The sequence below is a fragment of the Phasianus colchicus genome, chromosome 9, assembly GCF_987193195.1.
Source record: "Phasianus colchicus chromosome 9, bPhaCol1.hap1.1, whole genome shotgun sequence".
In the NCBI taxonomy this organism is placed as follows: domain Eukaryota; kingdom Metazoa; phylum Chordata; class Aves; order Galliformes; family Phasianidae; genus Phasianus; species Phasianus colchicus.
Window position 1 is genome coordinate 14,161,260 of NC_143444.1, and position 25,742 is coordinate 14,187,001.

At 36.6% G+C, this 25,742-nt stretch overlaps 1 protein-coding gene and 1 long non-coding RNA gene across 6 annotated transcripts in view; one reads left to right on the forward strand and one right to left on the reverse strand.

The window, feature by feature from the left end:
* The window catches only part of LOC149916830 (uncharacterized), a 225,335-nt gene that overhangs the window by 69,119 nt on the left and 130,474 nt on the right, over positions 1-25,742 (reverse strand). For 3 of the 4 annotated variants that reach the window (XR_016469190.1, XR_016469191.1, XR_016469189.1), the window contains exon 6: positions 4,909-5,031. This is a non-coding gene — a long non-coding RNA (uncharacterized LOC149916830). Of the gene's footprint in view, positions 1-4,345; positions 4,426-4,908; positions 5,032-25,742 lie in introns of those variants that run through there. The other variant, XR_016469192.1, reaches the window with a different exon arrangement.
* Positions 1,139-25,742, forward strand: part of OLFM3 (olfactomedin 3) — a 48,773-nt gene continuing 24,169 nt past the window's right edge. Inside the window, exon 1 of one of the 2 annotated variants that reach the window (XM_090146229.1) lies at positions 1,139-3,838. In XM_090146229.1, the coding sequence (XP_090002355.1) occupies positions 3,770-3,838 (69 nt within the window). In that variant the 5' untranslated portion in view covers positions 1,139-3,769. The remainder of the gene's footprint in view (positions 3,839-25,742) is intronic. The other variant, XM_090146230.1, reaches the window with a different exon arrangement.

The following is a 25,742-nucleotide window of genomic DNA, read 5'->3' on the forward strand; positions in this document are numbered from 1 at the left end:
TACTACTGAATAGTGATTACACATCATACAGTTCTGCCATTGCTACTTTTACAGTATCTATTTGCAAAGTTCTTTATGTTCTAAATTATGAGAAGTATTTAACATTAAAACATTACAGACATTCCTAAGACGCAGCCATGGAATCAATTTTCTGATCACCCACCACTTAACTTAAAAAGTAATATTTAATATTAAAACATTCTAGATTACTAAGGTTTAACTGTGGAATTAATTTTATGTTCATCTACTAGTCTGACTTCAACTGTAACTTCACAAGCTGCAAACTATGTATTTTAAAATGTAGTATTCATTTTTAAAATATGGCATTAATGCAATTATAAATGATGAATATTTTATAGTATAAAAATATTATTTCTATTCATATTAAGCATTTGGATCCTCTTCATTTTCAAAGTCTATCAGCCAGTTCATATTTCTGTTAACCCACTGACTATATCTTACTATCTACACTACAATTCTGAAATAAAACATATTTCAGCTGTAGTTCCCCAGGTTTCCCTTATTCTCTGTGATTGTACAATTTTAACATCAGAAACTCCATAAAGAATCATACATTTGCGTATGGTTTTTTATAAGACTATGATAATCCTTATGATTCAAGTTTTATGATACTTATAGGGGCAAAATTCACATGTACCCAAAAATACACTTTAAATTCAATCTGTTGAGATACGTTTTATGATACTTGTCCATTGGAGAGAAAAAAATATTAGAAAGTAATAAGCAGAATTCCATAATGTTCTAGGGTAAGCACTTCTGGCTCATAAGCATCTCTGAATTTTTCATATATTTTGTTGCATTCACAAAGAATGCCATTCTAACATTTTACTCTGATGTAATCTTTAATTATATGTTTTTATTTTTATTTATGCAGCAATTTATATTTAAATGTAACTGATTTAAAATCTGAAAAGACCAGAGCCATATGGTGCTCTAAAGGAAAGATGATGTTTACTTATAAAAGGACAGAAAGGGGATTTATTCTACTAATTTGTTTTCTAATGCATAAACAAAGACCTTGATAAAAAAAAAAAAAAAGTGATAGCTGAAAGAAAAACAAAGCAAACTGAATTACTTAACATAAATATTTAAAAATATTCATATTAGCTTTAACACAACTTACGTTTCCACAAAATGAAATCTTGTATGAATGCTAAATACCCAAGGATAACTTACTAGGAGAGTACCTACAGAAATTAAAATTGAAATCAAATTTCAAGAAAAGTAAATTGTAAATACGAACCACTTTTTAAGAGGGAAATGATAATTTTTTAAAAAGCACCTAACTCACTGGTTCCCTATTAAACCTGCCTACTTTATGCAGTACTTAAGCACTTCTATGTTTCTGTCTTTTGCAGCTCTACATATTTCACAGAACCCTGTAAAAAATTATGCTGATTAACAGGTACTTGTATCTACAGTGTACTTCCGTACCAGCTTTGCCAGTAATTTCCTTGGAAATAGCACTAGCATTACAGTTCTTCAGAAACACAAACTAAGTATTTTCAGTACACTCATATAAAGTATGATATTCTTCACAGACAAGTTCCCCCTCCCTCTGCCCAATAAAAAAAAATGGAATCACCTCTAGAGGAGTCGATAAAACATTTTTCTAAAGCACTGTTTCAGCACTGCTTCTTTAAATACACAAGGAAAAGCTAGACAGCAGAGAATTTAACCTAATCTTATCAAGACTAAAAAAAAAAAAAATTACATATCCATCTTATTATTTTCCCTGAATCAGATTCCCTTCACTCCTCTTTCACCTAATCCTAATATAAACTGAGTTTCTCTTCATTTCACTCCCTACGACCCCAACTGAAAAAACCAAATCAAACCAAAATAATGGGGATGCAACTAAGCATAAAATCAAATCAAACCAAAGCAATAGGGATGCAGCCAATAACCCTCTACCTACTTATTATTTCTATTCTCTGTGCAGTAACTCTGTACCCAATTAGCAGCTGTTTCTTTCTCTCCTTTTGTGGGACAATGAAAAAGAAGCCTTCAAATTCTTAAGGGGAGAAGAATGATAATCCAATCACACTGTGATTAGAAAATATGGAATGAGAACTTTATCTTGCCAGTCAGCTCCAAGTAATAGAAATGTGCCAACCTCCTAGAAAGGATGAGCTCTTACAGTTCCTATTTCCGCTGTGTATTTAAACGATGCTCTGGTTAGTTTGGGTGGAGGGAAAGGCTGCTACCATTGAAAGCTATAAACGTGGTATACATTTTAATAAAAGCTAGAAAATCCTACACTACATCCAGAACCCAGCATTCTTTTAAATAAAACAACAAATGCTGTTAGGCTCACAATACCATTTAGAATCACAGCTTCAGGATAGAGCTGTGAGGACAGAGAGTAGACATTTTCTTGGTCCTAGAATAGGATAAAGTGAGTGAGCAGACTCACTTTTCCTGACAATCACCTAGGCTTTAATTCTCTAGACAAACCAGAACTTAAAAAAAATCAGATGTTACCTCATTAAACAGATATTTAAAATTAATCAACAGCAGAAACAACCACAGGAAAAGTCCTTCAGCAGCCACAACGGGGCAGCATGTAGGCAGAACTGAACTAAAGAGTAGTTTCTTTCCTTCTCCAACTCACACACATTCCAGCATATTTGAGAAATGGTAACACATGAAATCTAAGATTACTCTGACCATGGATCAGAAACTTGAGTCCCATGAAGTAAAATAATTAAATTTTTACCATGCTTTTGCAATGCCAACAGACAGGGGCTGTTACAAGTGTGACTGACATTCTAGCTATACTCAGCTGCACAGACCATGCAACCCTGAGGAAACCAGATCTCACCCCTGCCTCATCTTCCCTATCCACGGTGATGGAAGAACAACTCCAAAGTGCACACCCAGAGTCTTGGCTGGCAAAAGTGTTGCACAAGTTTATGTGCTCAAACAGAATAAAGGAAACTTGGGTGACTGCTTATCACGCATCCTCAGGAAGGTATCTAATAGACTTCTTGGCCCATCAGCTCCTCTGACCTTGACCTCTATAGGCTTTACCTCTGCAGCAAAGGAGCACAGATGTCCCTTCCTGGTAGATGGAGGGGTGGCCTCTTCCCCACACCAAGCACTGACTCATTGAGCAGAGGAGAAACAGCCTGAGGTAGAAAGGGCAAGAGCCCCCTACTAAGTCCCGCTCCTGTTACTGTCGCTCTCCCATGTGGCAGCACCCAGTGCTCCCCAGCACAGCCTGCCATTGCTTTTCCCAGTTACCAGCCCGGGGATGCCAGGTGCATTGGATACGCTGCACGTCCCTGCCTGCACTTAGCAAAAGCTCGGATCCCAGCAGCACTCTCGCTGAACAGAGGTGAGAGCTGCCGCCAGGCCCCGCCGGGAAATAATACTGGGTTGGCACACAAGGTCTCGGAGAGCCGCCCTGGGACACGGAGGGACGGCGCCTCAACCCCTCAGCCCACTAGCGCATCTCCACCACCGTCGGTGGTGATGTCACACCCCCGCCCATCCCACCGCCTCCCGGGGCTCCAAGCTGGGCGGGGCGGGCCGGGGCAGCAGAGCCGCTCCGGCAGCGCCGTCCTCGCCCGCCCTCCCCGCGCCGCGGCTGTCTGCGGAATGAGCGTCCCCCGGGCGGCCGCCGCCGCTTCCACTCGGGCTCCGGCGGGCGGGCAGCAGAGCGCGGCTGCCGGCGCGGTCTCCGCAAGGAGAGCGGAGTGAATGACCGAGGGCAGCGGCGCGAAGAGGCAGCCCCGGGATCAGGATGCGGGCGCCCGCCGGCATCCTCAACCTCCTGCTGCTGTCCTTGCTGGCCGGCCTCGATCCTTCCAAGGTAGGAGGCGGCCGGGCGCCGCGGCCGGCGCCTGACCCAGCCCGGCGGAGCGGAGCGGGCGGCAGCCGGTGCGGCTGGGCTGGGAAGCGCGGGGAAGGCGGCTGCGCGCCCTCGGCCGCCCGCGCTGGACAGCTCCGGGAACATCGGGGGCGCGGCCCAACCTGCGGCGGCTCCGCCGGCTGCGCACCGCCGGGCCCGCCCCGCCTGCCGGCCGCGTTTCGAGGAGCAGGGCAGCCGCGGGCCCGGGCTGCAGCGACGGCGGCTCGGCAGGGCTGCGGGGGGAAATCAATTCGAGCTGGGGAACGCGGGGCGTGGGCACGTCAGGAGCCCGCTGTGGAGCTCTGCTCCCGGGCACCGCCGAGTTTCATTGTTGTCAAACGCGTTCGGGTCGCCAAAAGATCGGATCTAACAATGAGCGGTACCGTCTTAGCCGTGCAGCCTGACAGGGAGGGTGGGTTTAGATGAAATCATTGGAAATGAGAACTGCAGCACGGCGCTCGCAGCACTGGGGAATAAAACTCGCTGGGCCTGCAGATGGCTGTGGTGCTATATAACTTAGAACTTCACCTTCATCTGTGTCATGCAGTCTTATACACATGAGCATCATAAAAAAAGAACGAGAGAAGAAACATTCTTAGAGCATTGCAATTCCCCAGCAGCCCATGTCGTGCTGCCATGATCTGTAACATGCTAGAGAATGACATTTAATGATACCATTTCGGTACCAGATGACCACATGAAACAGTACTTTTCTCTCTTGATGGTTTTTTCTCCTTCTAAATAAAGGAACTAATTACATGAAAATATGGACAGAATTTGCAACAGTATCAAAAAGGTATTCCAGTTAAATACATAATATAAAATTGAACTTAAAAAGCAAGTCAGTGGCAATCTGATCTACAGCTGCACCATTTATATTGCTTTTCTATCCCTAAAATACAGTGAGAATATAACAAAAGCAGGAGGTAATACAGAATTAATAACATCAGTTGATAAAGAATTACCTCTACATGGTTTTGAACTGCAGCTACCAACAATAGCAGCTACTGCTGGGTTCTGCAGAGACTTACCAGGCAACGCACGGGAGATCCACATCTGTGTCAACAGGAACACATGGGCACATTACTATAATCACAAGCTTCCCCAGTCATTTTTCTATCGTCAGTTGCACTCAGATCTATTAGAGATACAGCCTGAAAGCAGAAAAACAAAAACACAATTTGGTCACTGTCCACTGAAGACTAAAACACTGATAAAGAAGACCAGCTTCAGCTGGCAGAAATCTGCTTAGTTCAGGTGTCAGAGCTACGTCCCAAAATAACAGTGGGAAGACATGCTCCATCTTATGTGTCTGTCCCTGACCAGCATTGAAAAAACAGGATGAGCCACCACAACCAAATCTGATCACTTATCTTTTAAATTTTGCTTCTAGTCCTTTTTAGCATGGTGTCCTGTCCAAAGGGCATTAGAAAGGCCTTTTATTCATCATGAGGTGAGACATTTTCAGGGATATTAAAATGCTAATTGCAGGCCATTTTAACTCTGCAAAGAAGCGATGAGCCAGAAAGATCTAAAGTCCTTAAGAATGAATACCTAAAAACGTGAGCCCTAAATCAAAGTCTGCTGTTTATTGGAGCTAATTTCTGGGTTTCCAGAAATAAAAAAAATGAGAGATGAAATGGTTACTCACATCCTTGGCTAAGATACTACAGCACATTTACCATTTAAGAAGGTGTCACATGGCAGATGACAATTTAGTTTTGTTGATTACGAACATTGGATTTCACATTTATTTGAAAATGTATCTATCTGTGGTCTTATGGCTAATATTGTTGCTTCTGGTTTTGTGCTAGGATTTTTTGTTTTTTAGCAAATAAATACAAGCTACAATGGAAATCATTTTAGAAATCGAAGTAATGCTCAGTTATTTATCTTACTTTATGCTAAATGGAAATGGAATAACAATTTTCTGCCCTGTAGGTTTGGAAGCAAATATATCATGTGAAATTAGTCACAGGAAACAAGGAGATGTTCACGTCACTTCTCCAAAGCACTGTGCAATATGCCCATGGCCAGATGTACAACTTTTTCATGCCCTTGACACTCACAAACCATTCTGCTTATGAAAATAAATTGTCTCAGATATTTCAGAGTATATACAATATATTCCTATTTATGACCTGCATTATCATTATTCAAGTAATAATTTAAGTGATCAATTACTTAAAAATTTTTGCCTGCAAAAAAAAACCCAAACTTTTATTTAGTAGTAGGTTAACACTGACTCTTAAGACTGTTGTTCACAGGCAGTCTTATTATGACAAGGCTTTTCTGCTAAACTTAGTAATCATCTACAACTGTAAAGTATTTAGAGATCGTCATCTTACGGCAGTATATGTAACCCCCAAAAAGTAGAGTTTATTGTCCAATTTTTGATACATTAAAATTTTATTTCAACAATAGCCATTTATTGCCCACGCTTTTGTATTTCACTTCTTTTTCTGAAAAAGAATGTTGGCCAGCTCTGGCAATTCTCCTTTAACAAGCTCACTACTGCTTAATTGTAAACACTTATAATGCTAATTGTAGAATATCAATTTTAAGACACTTATTAAAATGTCATGTCTGTTAATTAGATTCTAACTTTATTCTGTATTTATATGGGGGAAAAAAAAAAAAGAAAATATAATTATTCATCACTATATGTTTCCGTAAACTTTTATTTCCTGCTGGGTGATTAGATATTCAGCAGGAAAACAACTTTAGGAAAAGACTTAAAAGACTTGCAATACAATATCTTTCTTTTCTCCTACATTCAAACGTAGCATCTTAAAAGAACAAATAACTACTAGGAAATTTCTAAGAGTTACTGCTAGATGGCATCTCTGTGCTGCTTTTCTACAAGCCTGGAGTTTTTTGAAATGACCTTCATAGCATCCAAAGTGGACTTTTGTGAGTTACTTCTGTTGGCTATGGATTGCTACCATCAAATTATCACAGTAGTACAACAAACAAGCATTTTACAGGAACATAATGCTGCTCCATGTAATAGTAAGCTCATCAGGTAGCAAAGTCCAGATGGCATTAAGTTTAATTTTGTACATTATAATAGATCTGAAAAATACGTAATTTCATCAATGCAGTTAATGAATTTATGCCTTTATCTTTTATATGACTGTACATCCTTGACCTGATGGGTTTCTATTCTTTGAATTTTGCCCCCAGAAAAGTCTTCGTCAAAAGAAGACTGGTGGGTAAAATTCCAAATGCAAACCATGTCTGGTATCATTAAAGGACAGTAGCAAAAAGCAACTATTATCCGTATTCTTAAAAAGAATGAACGCAGTTTTAAAAGTTAACTATTTTTGAGTACATACTTAACCTTCGTATTTTGATTTTTGGAATAGCTGTGTTTCTAGACTTCAAAAATCTACAATTTTCACACGTAACCAAACTACACAATTAGCCACTACAATCCTTCTTTTTCCCAGAGACTAACAGAGCTTGCTTAACCACTGTTTTGCAGTACAAACTAATTCATCCCTGTTGTGAGACTGTATAACAAGAACATTATATACAAACACAGGCTACTACAAAACATACTTTTTGTTGAAAATAGTAATCCATAACGCTATAATACTGCAAATATGCGTGAAAATCTCATTCACTTCTTGGGAATTAATTTACCCTGTTTTTCATGCTGATATTCGTTAGTCAAAATGAAAATGTTATTTAACTATTTAGCATGCAGGATTAAGAATGCTCTAAATAATGAATTGCGGAATGTGGTGAACTCGTGCCTTAACATTTCCAAGCAACACAATTCAAAAAACAGGGAAGAACACCCTAGAGCTGTCTGTATGTTCTGGGTCCTCTCCTGAGTGTGATTCCAGTTCTTATTCTCCACTAACTTCAGTTACTGGTTAACAGTCCACAGAAAAGCCGTTCAGTGGATATTAAAACAGCACCCAGCTGTAGCTCTAAAAGTGGTGATTCTACCAATTAAGAAGTTAGAATTTTCAAGTTCAGATCTTTGAAATCCATAACAGACGTATTAATAAATGAACAGGGAGCATTCAGAAAAGCTCTAGTTTACGTTGGGAACCCCAAACCCTTTTTCCAGTACTCCAGATATGACACAAATGCTTCAGGACATCACTTAGCCATTCTTAATGGATCTTAACTGAAAATTCAAAGTCGCTGAGTGAACCCTTGCAGCAGTAGCCTGGGATGAGCCCAATCAAAGTCTACATTTCACAGGAGTAATCTGTCCTACTGCTTCCCTTCACAAGGCAGCAGATTTTTTGCCTAAGACGAAACTGAGAGAAGCAAGTCTTGTGTGCCTTGTTTTGCATACACAACTCTTTCATGAGGGAGAAGACCAGCATTTGGGAACAAGCTGAAAACTTCTCTTCATCACAGAAATGAGCTGAAAACTCCAGAATTTCTTGCAGTTAAGACTATTGGTACAAACAGAAATAAAGAACATTGCAGTATCTCATATCAGATCTGTTTTTCAAATGCTTTTAACTAAGATGTGAGTGTAACATTAGTACATGTTTCTACATGTATTAATCATCCTACCATTTGGAATTCCCATCCCTGGGGAGGTATTTAGGGGATGCACAGACATTGCACTAAGGAGCACAGTTTAGTGCTGGGACTCAGAATGTCAGGTTGACCATTGCACTTAATGATCTTGAAGATCTTTACCAACTTAAGTGATTCTACAATTCTAAGAACCTTGCTACCTGAATTCTTAGTCTTCCAATCCAAATATGTATATAATTATATATATATATATAGCAGCAGTGCAAAATACTCTAAAAAAATATTTGGAATACTCTACAGATAGAAAAACATTCAGAAATTAAATGTTTTTATGTATTTCAAGAATTCCAAAAGGATGATGAAAGAGCTTATACTGCACTTGTTTAGCATAAGGAGACAGTGTGCACGACTTTCTACATGGTATGCTAATAAACGGCTACTTGGTGCACCTGCAGAACAGAACAATTTTCTTTTTACCTGATCTGCCATTGTTTTTCAAAAGGTCTTTCACAAAACAACAAAATAACTCCAAATCTGTCCCCTTCATCATTTTTACTTCTCCCTCCCCTCCAAAAGTAATGATCTTAATGTGTTCACAAGAAGATCTCTTAAGAACCCTTGAAGTACAAAGCATCAATCTTCACATACTTAGTCTTTGCATTAATGGTGTTTTCAGTGGCTTTGTTGAAAAAAACAGATGAGTGAATAAATGACTTGTTGAGATATTCATCAACTGGGATCTTTTTCCCACTGCTAGAAAGATATATGTTTTCCAAAGGATGCAACTCCTCTTATATCATTATTAAATTATCTTTACCGCCAATTCAGAAAAGGGTGGAAGGACAGGAGGAACAACTGGAAGACTCAGTTCAGAGAGCTGCAGCTTGATGCACTCTCTGATTAAGCGCCAATCACAACACTGTAAATGACACCGGTGCATGGTACTACAAAACAGTTTTATAGAATTTTTAATTGACCTCCTTTTTTCTTTCTTTCATATGTTTCAGTATATCACTTTAAAGGTAATAACTAAGCATTCAAATCATTTTCCATATGCATACATATATTTAATATTGTAGATGGTTTTTGAGTTTGGATATTACTTTCTAAATTGGATTTGTAGAAATACAATCTTTAGTGAATTTAGAAAACATTACTAGTACATTTACTCATATTTGTTAAACTGGTCCGGTTCTTGCCTCAGTATTAAAATTACTTTCCCTATTCATTTTTCCATATAGTCTTTCAATATACTATTCTAACCAATCCACCTTCTAATAAGATTCTGTGCATTTTCAATATATGATAGTGAGACTTCCAAGAAAATAAATAGTAAAAAATGTTACTGTAACACCAAGTAATAAACAGTACGGAGAATACAGACTGCAGTTGTAAAGAACTCCATTATCTTTCTTAGATTAGATGTAATTTTGAAGTGAAATTTGTCTCCTTTTCAAAAGCGATCTATCAGTAATTTGCTTTTATTAATATTTGGTCTGGATCCAAGTGAACCAGGACTTTTCCCACTGAACCGAATAGACATTTCATTGTTTTTCTTTCACAGAAGAGAGACAGTTAGTTGTAGCTTGCAGCTCATTCACTTACCATTGTTTTCCAGTTATCTATTATTAACCCAACACAAAACAAGTTCTTAAAGCTGAAGTTCCCCAGCAGCCTCAAGTTGCTCACAGCCGCACGCCAGCACTACCCAGCCCGTTCCCAATTTCTACTCTGCACGACTCAGACCTTTCATTGTCCATTTCAATGCACTAAATCAACAGAACGCTACTTTTTAAAGGTGAGATATGGACTTCTATTTGACTATTCTGAAGCTGTTAATAATTCTGAAACATGAGAGTATACTTACGGTATTCATTCTGTTTGCATAGTCATAAAATTTCCAAGGGCTATGACATGAGAGTTTGGCAGAGAACTTACACAGAAATTATCTTAAACACAAGACCTCTTCTATATACCATAATTTACTTAGCAAATTAATGCTACTTTTTTCCTCCTTTTTATTTCTTCCCTTGTTTTTCTTCTTTTCTTGCACATTAGCAAGAGCTGACTAATTCTTCAGCCTTCCGATCATAAGTGTACATAAATAGCGGTTGTACTAAACCTACACATAAATTGAACTTGTACTAATACAGCAGATCCTGCTGCCCCACTAATTATAACAGTAAACATCCTTTCAGTTCTGTACCTTGAAGACAGCTATCTTAGCTTTGAGTGTGATATGATCATATAGATAATGGTATGAAGAATGTAAATACAGCTGTAGATATATGTACTCTCAGTTCTCAAAGTGAGTGTGTAACAGGTTTGGCTTCATAATGAGATTTCAGATCAATATTATTTGCAGATATTATTCACAGGTATCAATGAGAACTTACATGAAGAATGCATGCTGAGTAGAGTAACAAACAAGACCCTTCTGAAGCATATTTAGTAGCTAGATCATATCTGGAGAAATCAACTACCAATTCAGTCCAGTTCTTGTTACTCAAGTCAGATCAGATCTGACATGACAAGAGGCTACAGTTAAATTAAATAAGAAAAACCACTCCTATTAAGCAATAATCACATTAGTTTATCATTAAGATCATTGTAAAAATGAATGACCAAAAAAAAAAAAACAAAAAAAAACTGGTTAACAAAATGAAGACTGCTAGATTCTGAGTTTTTCTAAAGAATTATGACCTCATGGGTTATTTACAATATACTCTGCATAAGTAGTTCTCAAACTGACAATACATTGAGAGATTTTTGGAAACACCTTATTCAGACAAAAGCCTTTGGCAAAACTGGAAACTTACTTCTGTCACCTAAACTTAGCAAAGAAATTATTTTAAAATATATGTTTAATTGATCAAAGAATGTTTAAAACTGTAGATGTTTGATTCAAGGTAAAATTACATCTCCTATGAAATCAGCATCATTCAACTGTGCATCTATTCAGCCCATGCATCATTTTTATTCTGGTAACTGATTTATCCAGAACACCAGTTACTTAATATGCTCTCAGGAATTAATTTACAAAGAGGGGTAAAGGACTATTCAGACCTCCCTACTATCAGTCTCAGTGCATTCCTGGATCTGTCCTATGACACAGGCTCCCCAGTCATGTCTTCATGACAGTAGTACAGTGCCAGAATCAGAACCTTGAATAACTCTTGCTACAGTTTTAGAGGTTACCCCTCATTATTTCAATGCACATGTATGTAGAAATTAAAATAGGCAAGAGCAAACCACAGAACAATCACAACGAACTGTAATGTAATAAAACAAAGAGAAAACACAGGCTATTTACTAAATTCTCCCTGCCTTAATTTTGTGTGAGCTTATTCACAGAAATAAAAGGCTAAATGATAGTTTGGGAGTCAGCAACCTAATGAATGACGATAAACTTCTGACTTAATCAAAGCATCCTTTTTGTTACTAATCCCTATTGTCACAAATTAAACAGAGATAATGTCTTCTGTTTTTTAATTTCTTCCTTTTTCACAAATATAAACTCAGAGCTGGAAAGATTGATAATACCTAATAGAAAATGAGGAACCACGTCTGGATCCCTCCTATTCCAATTATGTCCTTGGTTTATTTATAATGTGAACACTGGCACCTTATTAATACGTTTGTTGAAAATTGAAATATTATTACCAAGAAAATCAGTAACTACATGTAATAATAGCAGAACAGTGCTATGTTTTTAGATTATCTCAGTTTCCATTTCAAAAGCCAATATTGCTTCTGGTATTCCAAAGTTACTAATTCAACAGGACTGTTCAGAGTCTGGGTATTTTTAAACAGTTTCCATTACCGTGGGATTACCAAAATGTCATTCTTCCTAAAAACAAGACAAAAAGATGAAAATAGGGATTTTTAATTCATATCTCTTTGTCTTTAATTCTAGATCCAGTGTGGGATCTAGAATTCTATAGGGCACACAAATGGAAGAGTATTTATTAAAAGATTGCATATTCTATTGAAAAGTAATATTTCGGAAGTTTTTGCTCACCAAACATCATATTAGTGCGTACATCATTGAAAATGTATGAAAAAAGGGTATGTTATTTATTTAGTATTGACTGGCTGTAAGGTTAAGCTAATACTTGATAGTTTATTTATCCATTTTAAATATAAGCTTAAGTAGGTGACAAAGGCTGTCCACAAACTCCAGAACATCTGGAAGACATTTTGTCCAAAACAGTTCACAAAATATTTCGGTGCAACCAAAGACTTTTGGACTTCTTGCTATCATGATTTTTAACAATAATTAACTCCAAATCCTATGAGCTACAAGTAAGCATATTTCAAGTTCACTGTTAACCTAAGAAAAACATCCCAAAATGTCAAGAATTCACATGATTCTAGTTCATGCACCATACACATCTGATTTTACTTTAAAAGGCCAAAACAGACAGATCTGGTAACATATTCATTGGACTGGAAAGACATTCAGCTATCCTTGCAAGGGCACATATCCAAATTCTGAATCTGTTACTCCAATTAATATCAGTTTAACTAAAATGTTCCGTGACAGGTTGGGGAGAAAAATCACTGCCTAAAGCAACTCATATATATATTTGTTGCTTCGAGGAGGCCATGTTTTAATAAAAGCCTGCCTGAACATAACATTCACTTCAGTAGGATCAGCAACTAAGGATCATCACCTACCACCATCAGTTTATATGTGAGCTTACGGAATCTCTTAATCTCCTTGAGTATTTTAAACAGTGCCTAGGGTTCCTCTGAACAATCCTGACTAACTTTTTGCTGATTCTGCATGTTTTATGGTATTCTTATTTCAAGATGGTTTCGAACTGCACCACTGATTCTGAAGTGAGAGTCTGCATGATAGGTATATTTATGGTACATTTGCCCTAGAAAATCTTTCTGCAAGTGGAAATTGATGAAGACTAGACTGAACAGCAAATACATGCTGTTCAGAGGCTCGACTTGTTCACTGTCCAGACAGAGACCTGGCCTGTGAGCACCAGGACTTCTTTTCAGATCTCCTCTGGTTTGTCACCCACTGAAAACACAGTGCAGGGAGACGGGCAAAACGCCCAGAGCCAGTCTGATGTGGTGCTATTGCCACAGTCAGTAGACATAGCTTGCAAGCACTCTCAGAAATCCAAGTTTAGAGAGTCAGTTTAGCAGACAAATGCATTCGAACACTTTTTTACTACTTCAGTTGTCATGCGGTACGCAGAAATTTTTTCTTTTGAAGAACAGTGTTTGGAGCAGTGCCTGTATTACAAATGCAGAATGCGTGAAATATATGACTTACAGGGTAAATTAAAATCAATTTTAAATAGCACACTGTGATACAGAATTAGCTTGGATTGGGAAGAAGGATGAAAGGGTAGGTTTAGCAGAATGCACTAAATAGCATGGGTACATTGTGAGAAATGTGCTAAGTACACTGAACAGTGAAGAGAGCAGGCTTAGGCAATGATGATAACCCGAATGATACAGCATGAGATTAAGGTAAATCATTCTGCAGAAATACATTGAAAATATTGAAAATTGAAATGTCCATTGGGGAAAAAAAAAAACACCATATCTTCAGGACTATTTTGTCTTTCATAAATGTATTTTCATAAACCTAGTAAATGAGTATATTAAAAATTAGATGAACAGTATCAAGGTAAATTAGCATTGGGATTTATTTCATTAAAAAATATACTGCTGTTTTCCCAAAGAAATGCCTATGGCTGTACCTCCCGCTGCCATTCACCAAGAACAAAAACAGAAAATCTCCAGGGAAAAAGTAATGGCTTCAGCAGCAAAGTTAGGTTCATTTCTCACCTGCAAATCAGTCATGAGTGAGAGTATTTTTCTAGATCTATGACTAGTCAGCTGGCCCATGCCTGTCAAAGATGGGCACATGTATGCAAGATGCCAGAAAAAAAAAAAAAAAAAAAAGGGTTAAAAATAATAAGGTGAATTAACATTTCCCTTTTCAAATGCAGTGTCCATGCTAGTTAGGTCACTCTAAAAGTAATGCCTCCTATTTATTTTCATAAAAACTACAACAGCTATAAAGAGCATAGTAACACTGTTTAATATAGTACTATTAATATATAATTAATATATATTAATTTATTATTATTATTATAAATTTATATAATTAATATAATTTATAATTAAAATAATAATTTCTACTGTTAATAGAGGAAATTCTCAGCTACAAAACATTATTTTTCAACATGGTCACCAGCATTAGCTGTGCATTTCTGCTAGCAATGAACAAGAGCCTCATGCCATGCTTATAAAAAATCTGTACCAGGTAATGCATTGTCACTATCATGACTGCTGAAACACATCAACCATGACCTCACTGTACTCACATTCAGTCTCTATAAATGTTCAACGAGTGTTGATGAATGTCAGTGGGTGCCATTTTTTTGAATTTGATGGCACATTTTTGCTCCATCCACACTTCCATGTCAGACATCATTTTGTCAGACTGCCTTTTGTCACATAGCAATAAAATGTAATGGAATATTGCTGGGAAGGTTCAACTTCTACTGCCATACCACTGCCACCTCCTCTGACATCTTGGACAACATAATAAAATAGGAGGCATTACTTTCGGAGCAGCCTTTGCAGATAGGAAGAACAAAAATAAAATCTTCCATAAATACTCGTTCCAACACTCATACAAACATAGCTTTAAAAGTTTGTGCTCCTTTTCTACCAAGTGAAATTGATGCTGGAGAAGAATGCTAGGATAATAAATATTGTAAAATGTTTTGAAAATGAATTTATAATTTTTACTTGCATTTGTACAGGGTAACAAGTTTTGCTTGCTCATTTAAGAAATATCAGTATATTTTATCATTTATCAATTCAAAGTATCTCAAATTTTAACATCAGATTTGTGAATTATTCATAAAAGCAATGCACCAGGAGCTATTTATGGAAATGTTGCTGAAAATAGTGCTCTATGTTACACTCATTCTAGTCAAAGAGGAAACTAATTTTGTCAGATTGGTTAGATCATAGTATCTGCTCAGCCTCATTATTGAGCATCTCTGCATTCTATTTTTAACCTTGCCAATGATGGGACTCAGCATTTTACAGAATATTACAATACACAATACACATTGTACCACTGCAGTTTTTACTTCCCAGTTCTTCACAATCAGGTTCAGTCCGTAGTATAACAAAATCACCCTTCAAAGTTTACACAGAACCAATTCTATCTCCTTCTACTCCATTACCTAATGGGTCAAAATCAGAAATTATAAGTAGCGCTCAAGTTGCACCAAGCAATATCTGCTACTGATTAGTGGGGGGGGGGAAATGCATGAATTTCCCTGAAATTCTTGCTAAAGAGTAATTCCATATAGTTATAGCAGACAGTAGAGAAAATAGGCAAAAGATCTCTGACTCATTGTACAGAATCTAGGAAAAAAAGGAACAGAAAAGGAACAGCCACTGAAACCTTGCAAAAAGGTTTACTCTTTAAGTAGCCATCACTTTCAAGCAGTTTGCAACAAAAAGTTCTGTCCTACTTCTGTTTTACATTATTTATAACACTGTTTACAAGACTTTGAAGCCATTAATTCATATATTTAAGTAATGTGCACAATTAAATATATTTTCAAGGCTATGTGGAAATCTGCTCAGATTTTGAAATATTTCATCAAATTTATTTTTCTTTTTTTTTCCTTCTCTTATTGCATACATCTTTGAAAGATGGGCCTATAGAAATACATTGGTGGATGTTCACGAATAGAAAAAGCCACATTAGTAGTCATCATAAGATGGCATTTTCTATAGTGCTACTGAGTTGCCAAATAGCATTTCTAACTCTTAGTATTCTCTCACATTGCACTAAGACTTAAGCATTATGGGGATTTTCCACCAATTTAAAAATTGGATAATATCATCATCCATACTTACAATTTTTTTTTTTATTATTATTTTCGAGACCATTTTTCTATTCTATGTTTCCATTAGCCTAGATATATATATAATTTCAAAGTTATAAACTGAAGTATTTGCATAAATGAACGTTCTTAAACTCAGATGGATATTTACCCTAGAAATACTTGACCAGGTAAGATATAAAATAAGCACATTCAACAAACCTGATCATTCAGAATTAACCATATAAACTGGAAGAATGGATGCTGCCAGAGGCAGATGTGTATCAAAAGCTTCAAGGCTAGATCTGAAGTAGGACAATACCCTAGCTTTTGCCAGAGACACCAGAGAACATCCTTTTTATGGCAACTATTTTATGCCTGTTATTTTTAGCAAATAGACATCTCCAACAGTTGTCTTTCTTGAAGACAATAGATACAGTATACAATGGGTCCATTGGGTGCTTCCGTATGAGGAAGAATAAGCAAGACTGCTACTGTGGGATCCACACAGTATTTGTATAGCACAATTTCAAGGCTATAAATTTCCTTATTCTATAGCTAGAAAAGGGATAAGTTGAAGTTAATTACAAGTACAATTAAAAAGCATTAGAACACCTAGGTCAGCGCTGCTGCTCAAGGATCAATACAATTGCAAACAGTATCTGCACTGCAGCAAGCAAACAGAGGCAAAGGATTGACTTATGACCAAAGAACATCAGAGAGGCATCTGATCCTAAAAGTTCCATCTACTCAAGGGATACAGAGGCCTGAGTTGTCTTACAGTTTTTATTTATACATGATGCAAAGTTATAAAGACATTGCATCAGAAAAATACGAATACTAGCAGTCCAAAAGCAGGTCCATGGGGGAAAGAGTGACCTTACTTTCCTATTTATGAGCTCTTTTTCTTTTATTGCTGGAGGGGGGGGAAGGAAGGGAAGAAAAAAAAAAAAAAACCTTTTTGAAAGTTTCTCAAACTTCAGACTACTTAGGTATTTTTGCTCTGTGATCTCCAAAGATTTATAAAGGGGAGGGGAATATCCTCTTCAACTGAGATCTGTAAAAGCCCACATAAAAGCTGCAGGAAATGGAGAATGGAAACTAATTTCTTCGTTAATGGTATTGTATTATATTATTAATACAATTAATGAAGACATTTATTGTGACTTAAGGGGAAGAGCAGCCGCAGCAGGTCAATGCAGTCAGCATATTGCTTGCATCATTCTGCAACTCTGGCTATTTCCCAAGAACAGACCAGGGCTGTACTAAGGATGACAGAACTTATAATCATTCTGATGAGCCCTTTTGCTTTGTCCATACAGGTTCTATATGGTGCATGAAGATTACATAAGATTGCTTAACTCTGGCCTGTACTTCTGACAGGGAGGCACTGCAACCACATTAGCAATCACACTGTTAGCAGTGATCCTGCCATCCCCAAGCCAGTAATTACTGGCTATGCCTGGGATGACACCTACGCATCACTGAAAAGCTAGTGGGGGATACAGAATCTGGCCACCATTATTTAACCTCCCCGCCTTCATTTTCCTCCTTCCCTCCTCCTCACTAAAGGAATATTAACTGACGTTCTGGGAGGCATCTCTGTCAACAGAGCTTCTCAGTGAGGTCAGGGTCAGTTCTGCACCCATTCTAGTGCTAAAGAGGAGTCTGTTTCATGTGCAGGGAAATTCTCAATCGTCTTTTCTGCTTGAAAGATTTATAACAAAGTAAGCCATGCTGCTATTTACTCCTTATTCATCATTAGCCAAATAAAACTGTCACATATTCTGATAAGACCTTAGTATTCAAAAAATACTAATGCATTCTGACAAAACAATTGCCCATTACTACAGGTTGTTCTCAGCTGATAGGCACATATAAAAATTTTCCTCCCCTAAACAATAAACAGAATTTTTGTGCTTTGGAAAGCAAAATTCACCATTTTCATTCTATATATCTGATAAAGCAACAAGCAAAATCAATGTTCAGACAGTGAATATCTGACACCCTTAAATTGCTGTAAACAAGGTAGTATTCTGATGACAGCTACTGAGTCACTTCAAGTTTGCTCTTAGATTATCTGAAGACACAGTGGGGCTCATTACCTTCAGAGAAGACAGATAAACTTGCATAGTCCACTTTTGTTTAATACTCAGAGGCATCACTGGTGATCACCTAAAGGTAAGCTCAGAGTTGCATTTTGTACACAGAAAAGCCTATGGAGCTAAGCTCATTTGTACTCACTGAGGATTTTGTTCATCATTTTTGTATTAATTATCATGCAGGCACTGTTTCAGTGTCTGCTAACACTAGGTCTGAAAATCCACAAAGTACAAATATGGTAGCTTTGACTTCATGTTTTTTTTTCCCCAGCTCAATTTTCAAATACTATTTTGAGAACACTGCAATAGCAGGGTGAGAAAAATGGAATTGTATCTTATCTCTCCGTACAGCAAAAGCTAACATAATTTCCCTTACCATGTACACTTACAGTCCAGAAAGTGCAGTTGTGACAGTATGGAGCAAAATCCTCAATCCTTAACTTAAACAAATAGGAATTTAGCTCTACAGAGCAATTGCTTCACATTATTAATATGTGACTGCTTTTACCATGTTTATTGATTTAACGATAAGATAATCTGTTGTCATCTAATGTCTAGTATTTATGCTACAGAGTTTAGATGTCACACATGCACATATATTCTTCATAGATTGTGAATTAGCATATAGACATGCTAATAAGAGTCATACAAAATGTGTATTTATAGCACATGTAAAATAACCCTTCTATTCCAGATCTACAACTCTTGGGCTAAGTTTCATCCCACGAATACTCAAAAGAATCAACAGACTTTGCATTCAGCTGTACCTCTTCTGCAGACAGTCCAGTATTCTAGGAATTGAAGTTTCATATCCATGACAAGAAGGCACTCTGTCACACTGGTCATATTGTATGGAAAACTTTCAGGATTGCCTTTTTTTCCCCCCTCCTCTGAGCTACAATGATCATGTTAAAACACAATGACATTTTTAGATTAAAGTTGTTATTTAAATAAGAATCATTATTAGTGCCCAAAGAGAATAAAAGAGCAACTTGGAAGTCAAAAACAATGAAATGATGAGTTCAGTCAGACTTACTCTGGGCTTAAATACTTAATGACCTTCTGTAAATTAAAATGTTGCTGAACAAAGAACCTGAGACTGGATATCCTACAATTGACTCACATGTGGTAGTTCTGCAGAACTCTTTACTGACTGAACCTGAAAGTGTGAAAATGCAGTAAATTATTTGCCAAGTGGCACAAATTGATCTCTTCAGGAAATACGAGTTCAAAACCCTTCAAGCTTTTCCACTGTATAGAGTAAAATTCATTTCCAGATGATCTAAGAGCATTCTTCCTTTCTTTAAAAGATTAAGCCTTTGGAAACTATATAGGTCACCTACATTATGCCCTCAGGATGCAGTTCTTAATAAGCGTTTGCTGTACTGTTACATGAACACAGCACCACGAAACAATTGTTTCCTCTTTCCTCCCAGTGATGTTAATTATTGCTATTAGTATAAGGAAAAAATTCTTATTCTTGCCACACGTGTTCATTTGCAGTGGCAGGTATCTTGGGAAGAGAAAAGGCAAAGCTGTATCTGTTCTTGTATTCGTCCTTGCTTGAAATTCTGTATAGCATTCTGTTGCAAGAACAGAACCCATTCTTCCTTTTTTTCCTCAGCAGGTACACAGTTGATTTCACTGTATAGTGCTGAGTTTGTAATGCTTGCGGTGTTTACCTAAATAAGTGAGAGAATGCTGTTTGTGTGTCTGGCTTCAGATGATGAGAGATCTCAGAGCGTATATTCCTTTATCAATGGGAGGAAAAAGAGAATGGTCTAGAGCTGATTGGTTTTTCATGTTTCTTCCTCTTTCTATTCTTATGCTATCTCTTTTTTATGAAAGGAATAATGTAGGAAAAAATACTTTTGAAGGGAAATGGGAGGGATCCTTCCTTTGTTCACTTTGACGCTTCCTTGGCATTTGTTTTTATTCAGTTTGGCAAAATTACATTGCAGCTGCTTGCAAGTGTTATTTAGTCCATTATGAATTCTGCGTGAAATATTTTTAGACTTGATGCTGTTGAGCCTCCTCTGTTTTAGTAGTTATTTCTAATTCATATGAGTTCCATGAATCTGAGAGCTCCATTAACCTTCATTATGCTATCTTTGCAGTTTACAGCCTTAGCAAACACAAAGAAAAGATACACAAGATCCAAAGAGTCTTAAAAAGAATCAAAATGTATCAAACAGCTAGTTTGAAGAAAAGCCAAGAGGCATGGTTGGCTTATGTAAAGTAAGAAAGCAGGATTCTTCTATTTGACTTTTCGGCAGACCAGAAGCTAGATTTCAGTTTCTGGCTTTTGTGTCTTGTTTTCCTGTCATCTTTATCAGAAGAGCACATTTTCTGTCACTTGGCTTTACTTTAAGAGTAAAGCTTATTTGAATAGAATGCATTACCCAGGTAATTTTTTTTTCCCCCTTTCATCTTATATGAAAAGAGGAAAAGTTTCTCAGGTACTTCAGAATTATTATTACTTTTTTTTAATCTTCCCAGTTCACTCCCTCCTCCCAGAAGTGGATTTTGCAGTCTTTATCTTCATCCAAACTATCAACAGAATCATAGAAAATAAACCCACTGAAGCTCAAAAATTTCTTTAATCTGTTTTTGAGAATCTGAATGATTTCACATATTTGCATCACTCTGATCAACTGTTAATTTAAGCAGTGCTTAAGCCCATCTACTGTTGAAGAGGACAGTTTCTCTAAGCAGTGTATCCCAGTTCTTGGGTATCTTCAGTTTGATTTTTTTTTTTTTAATTTGTTTAGGAAAACGCACAGATGATGCAATGGTATTTCTTTTTTTTCACAAACCAACAAAAAAAAAAAAAAGGAAGCACATTTTCTTATTAACTCTGAGCCCTGTGTCATACTAGAAATATGGCTGAAATGGATTACCTGTATCTGCTTTATGCTGAAAAGGTCATGAGATCTTTTTCTTAAATTGGAAAGAAACTTATTTTCCTCAAACTAAGAAAGACTTATGTCACATAGAGCTCTTTCCTTTTGCTCTAAAGTTTCTAAAATAACTTTACTCAATTTATCATTTCAGAGTTAGATTTGTCACTCATAACTTACTACTATGTATCAGGAACACGCCAGCTGGAATGAGAAGATCTAAAACTGTGCTATGAAAAAGAAAGGAGAAGCAAAAGAAAGGAGAAGCAGTGATACAGTCCATTAATTTCTTTGTTAGTGTTTCTACAACTACAAAAAAAAATTATATCTTAGACTGTATTTAAAATAAAATCATAGTACAAACCAGTGACTTTCCTGCAGGACAAGACACACGTGTCTAGAGTGATTTACTTCAGTGCTTCCAGTTCAGGAACCAAACAGGAGTATGTAATCTTTAAAGTCAATGATAATTGTTCACCTGATATTGAAGTACCAATGTATTAAGTGATAACAATAATGTCTTATATTTTTAGAAATTTTTATATGTTACAGAACTCTTTAAAAGTATGTCTTACAATTTAAAAACAGACTTTCTGCCATAATTTCATTTATGAAGTACAATAAAATTGTAGCAAGAAAATTTCTCCAGTTCCTTCTTGGACTAATAGAGGGTTAACTGGGTACTATTCATAGGAAATTTTATCCATATTTGAATTTCTTTATGCTTCAATAAAACTAAATGAGATTTGGGTAGTAATGTACGCATGGAAAAAAAAACCATCAAAGAGCACCACTGTACACAAGATTTTTAGTAACGTGCAAACTCTGTTTCTAAGAAACTCAGAGGAAAGAGTTACACAACACTCCTCCTCCTCCTAAACTGTATTTCAGCATTAGAACCTGTCATTTTCGCTGCAATTTTCTAAAGATTACAGGTTTGTTTTTCAGAAACCACTGACATGTATCCAGTATAAGATTGGAGGACTAACATCACCATAAATCTCTTGCACTACCAAAATCTTGGCGTTGCCAGGAGAACCTGCTCATCATAACATAAATCAGAGCTGACTGAAGCCTACAGTGCCAACAAGCGATCATCTCAGAGGACCACAAAGACAGTGAGCAAGAGAGCCATATTATATAGCCTAGAGATCTCTTCATGCTGAGGCATTCATTTTCAACCAGCTCAGGACAGCTTGAGAGTCCCAGTGCACTGTAACAGAAACCAGAAAGTGTCTGTTTCTTGAATTATGTCAGCCTTAGTCCTTACTCTTCTGTTTCAATCTCCCTCAGTGTGATAGAGCTCCATTTTCAAATACAGTAATTTTCTTCGGATAGACTGTTAATATATTACCTAGTGGGAATACTATACTAGATTGAGGAAAAATCTTATTTAAAAGGGCCACTATAATTAGAGACAAAGAACATTAGCTCATTTGGCTTTCCATTATTATGTTCCACTGATTGGTATAAGCTCATACTCCTACTGCTTCTCATTTCTTTAACTTGATTGCCTCCAGTTGAGAAGAATTATCCATTAAATCTCAGGTTATTCTATTACTACGTAAATTTCCATTTTAAAATGCTATTTTTATTGGGATAATACCCAATAATACCCTTCTTTTTCCATAGTTGTTCTTTTAATCTTGTAAATCTTTGCCTACATAGTATTCTTGCTTTTTTTCCCCATTTTTACAATAGATTGCAGGCTGTGTCACAAACCCAAATAAATTACAGCACAAATACAGATTGTGAATCGTCTTGGACTATTCATAATTACTAAACACTGACTTTGTGCATTAATGTAACTGTCTGTACAGAATGCTGGAAGGCTTTTATCCTAATAGTTACATTCATAATGCTTAAAACAGGATTCTGTGTTATAGTTGTGTTGCAGTTCATATGCCCTTGGCATAACTAATGGCTGTAAGTAATATGGAATTTATTGTCTGTTCTCCAACATCTGATAAGCCATATTCTCCTTCAGGGATGCTTTTCTTTTCTAAAATACCAATATTCGCAACTGTCAGTCCTTTCAGCTTCTATTGCATTTTTAAAGGATCTGTGTGGTCATTTCAGCCAATTTTCTCCAGACTCTCTAAGCGATGGGTAATATGTTCTATTATCTTCTCTACAGCTACCTTATATTTAAGATTTGAAATTTTTCACATGTAGACTGCAGGGCCAGTTTTATCTCCTCTTCTGCTTAGCAGACTCCTGAAAAAATTGTTTAATCTAATGAAGAAGTACTTGCATTTTGTGGCTTGAAACAATGTTGATTCCAATTAATTACATATGGAAAAATGAAGCATCTTGCGAAGTAAGCATTAGACTATGAAGTCAGAAAGCCTGCATCGCTAAGCCAGTGTCATCTTTGGGGAAACTGGATATTTTCACCCCACCAAAAGCCATTATAATTACATTCTCACAACTGCCAAGCAAGCTGCACTAAAGTCTCCATTCACTCTCTCCTGAATGCATACTTAATGCATGTGACTCCTAATATCGCACTTCTGAGTCAAATAAAGACATATTTCCATTCTTGTGATTCATCTCCTCAAGCTCTTGATTCCCAAACTTCACTCTCATACTAGTTTCATTTGGCTCTAGAACCCTTACAGAGCCTAGGAGAAGATAAAACTGCAGTAACACAAGAGCAATACCTTCTGAATTAAATGCTATTTTAACCCACTAAAAGCAGTTTAAAATAGCCCTACTTTTGCCATCATTTCATTTCCTGTATATTTCAAGTTAAATATATGCATTGAGCAAAGATAGCATCATACAAATGATCTTCATGACAATATCTTGTACTTCAGAATAACTATTTACAAATGCAACATATTTACTTTGTTTTTGGGAGTGACAATCATCTCGAGGGATTTAAAGCCATGAGATTTTACTGTATACACTTGGGAATTTGTAGGATAAATGAAAGTAATCAAGAAACACTTTGGGATACTGTTTTATGTTTTGCTGTCAGTTCTAAACTTACTATACAGTCCAAAATTAGTTCTATGCAGGCAAAATTAGTTAAATAGTTTTTCTCAAGGAACCATTAGGAAAGTCCATACTAGGATGATTTCAGCAAATCTAAGTCTACACCTTCCTAATGCAGATAGAAAATCTAGAGCCAAGTCTGAATTTTCAGAGATCTGAAGAGAGATCTACATCTAGGAATCTATGTTACAGGAACATTCTACATCCATGTACGGGAATAAGCTGAAAATTTGTACAAAGTCATCACATCACTTATTAAATACACTAATAAGAGATGGAGAAAACATCAGTTTGCTAAGGAAAAAATCTGGCAATTTATACTGCTTAAGAAACCATAACCATGAGTTCCAAAGAATCAAAAAGCACACTGCAATCAACTTCTGAACAGCTCAAATATGTATCTTAAGAATAAACAAACTACAAATGTTTTGCCAGCAGCAAAACATTCAGATTTCAGGATGAAACAAGAGTGCTTGAATATTGCTAGCAAGTACATTTTTGTGGTCTGCTTTCCCAGGCTCTAACTCATCCCAGGCTCACTTTTGCACTTTCAGTATGGCTACATCAAGTATCCTGTTACGTAATGAAGTATTTTTCAAGTCTCTACCAATTTTTCAAAAGAACTGAAAAGTCTAGGCTCATTTTTATTCTAATATTTTTGAAAGGCAAATTTGTTTTTCAGCCCAGAATATCCATTTGTATTACTAATAAACCACTGAATATACATGCAATGACCTGATTTGAAAGCTTTCTGCTGATCAAAAAAGTCATCTGTAACCTAGGGTCTTGTTTCTTTAACAAACCAACAATTAATTAAAAGGTAGCATTCCAAAATGTTTATTTTTATAGCAAACTGATTTAACAAGATCTCCACGGACAGATTGTTTTAAACAAATCTCAAGTCACATTTTCTATGGCCAACTATCACTTGACAACTCACCACACACAAACTAGTATTCCACCCGTACTAGTTTCTGACAGTCTCCAACAGTTTTTCTTGTAGCCAGTTTTGCTTTGTTTTAACAACTGTCACTCCTCATCCATTTTCGCACCTGTGTGTATGGCATTTACCTACATGACTTTGTTCTTTTAGTTCCCCTTTCCTGGAAGAAATTGAAATAGAACCATGTCACCATGATAACACAGCTTTTTTTGTTTACTGAAATTTATTTTGTTTACTTAAGAGATTTATTATTGCACATTTTTTAAATGATCTGTATATCCTTGCAAATTATATTTATTCTGCTCCTGAAATTCCATTTTTCTGTGCACCTCTATCAGCTTGATATATAGTCCTTAATTCGTTTGTATAGTAGAAATCATTTAACCAATTTCAATAAACTGTACTTCCCTTTCAATGCATTTCCAAATAGTTGAGCTTTGTCCTTCTCTATGTTCTAAAGTTTCCGTATTCTTTGCAAAGTGACTAACATTAATCAATGACTTTGGTTGTTTTTTTCCCCAA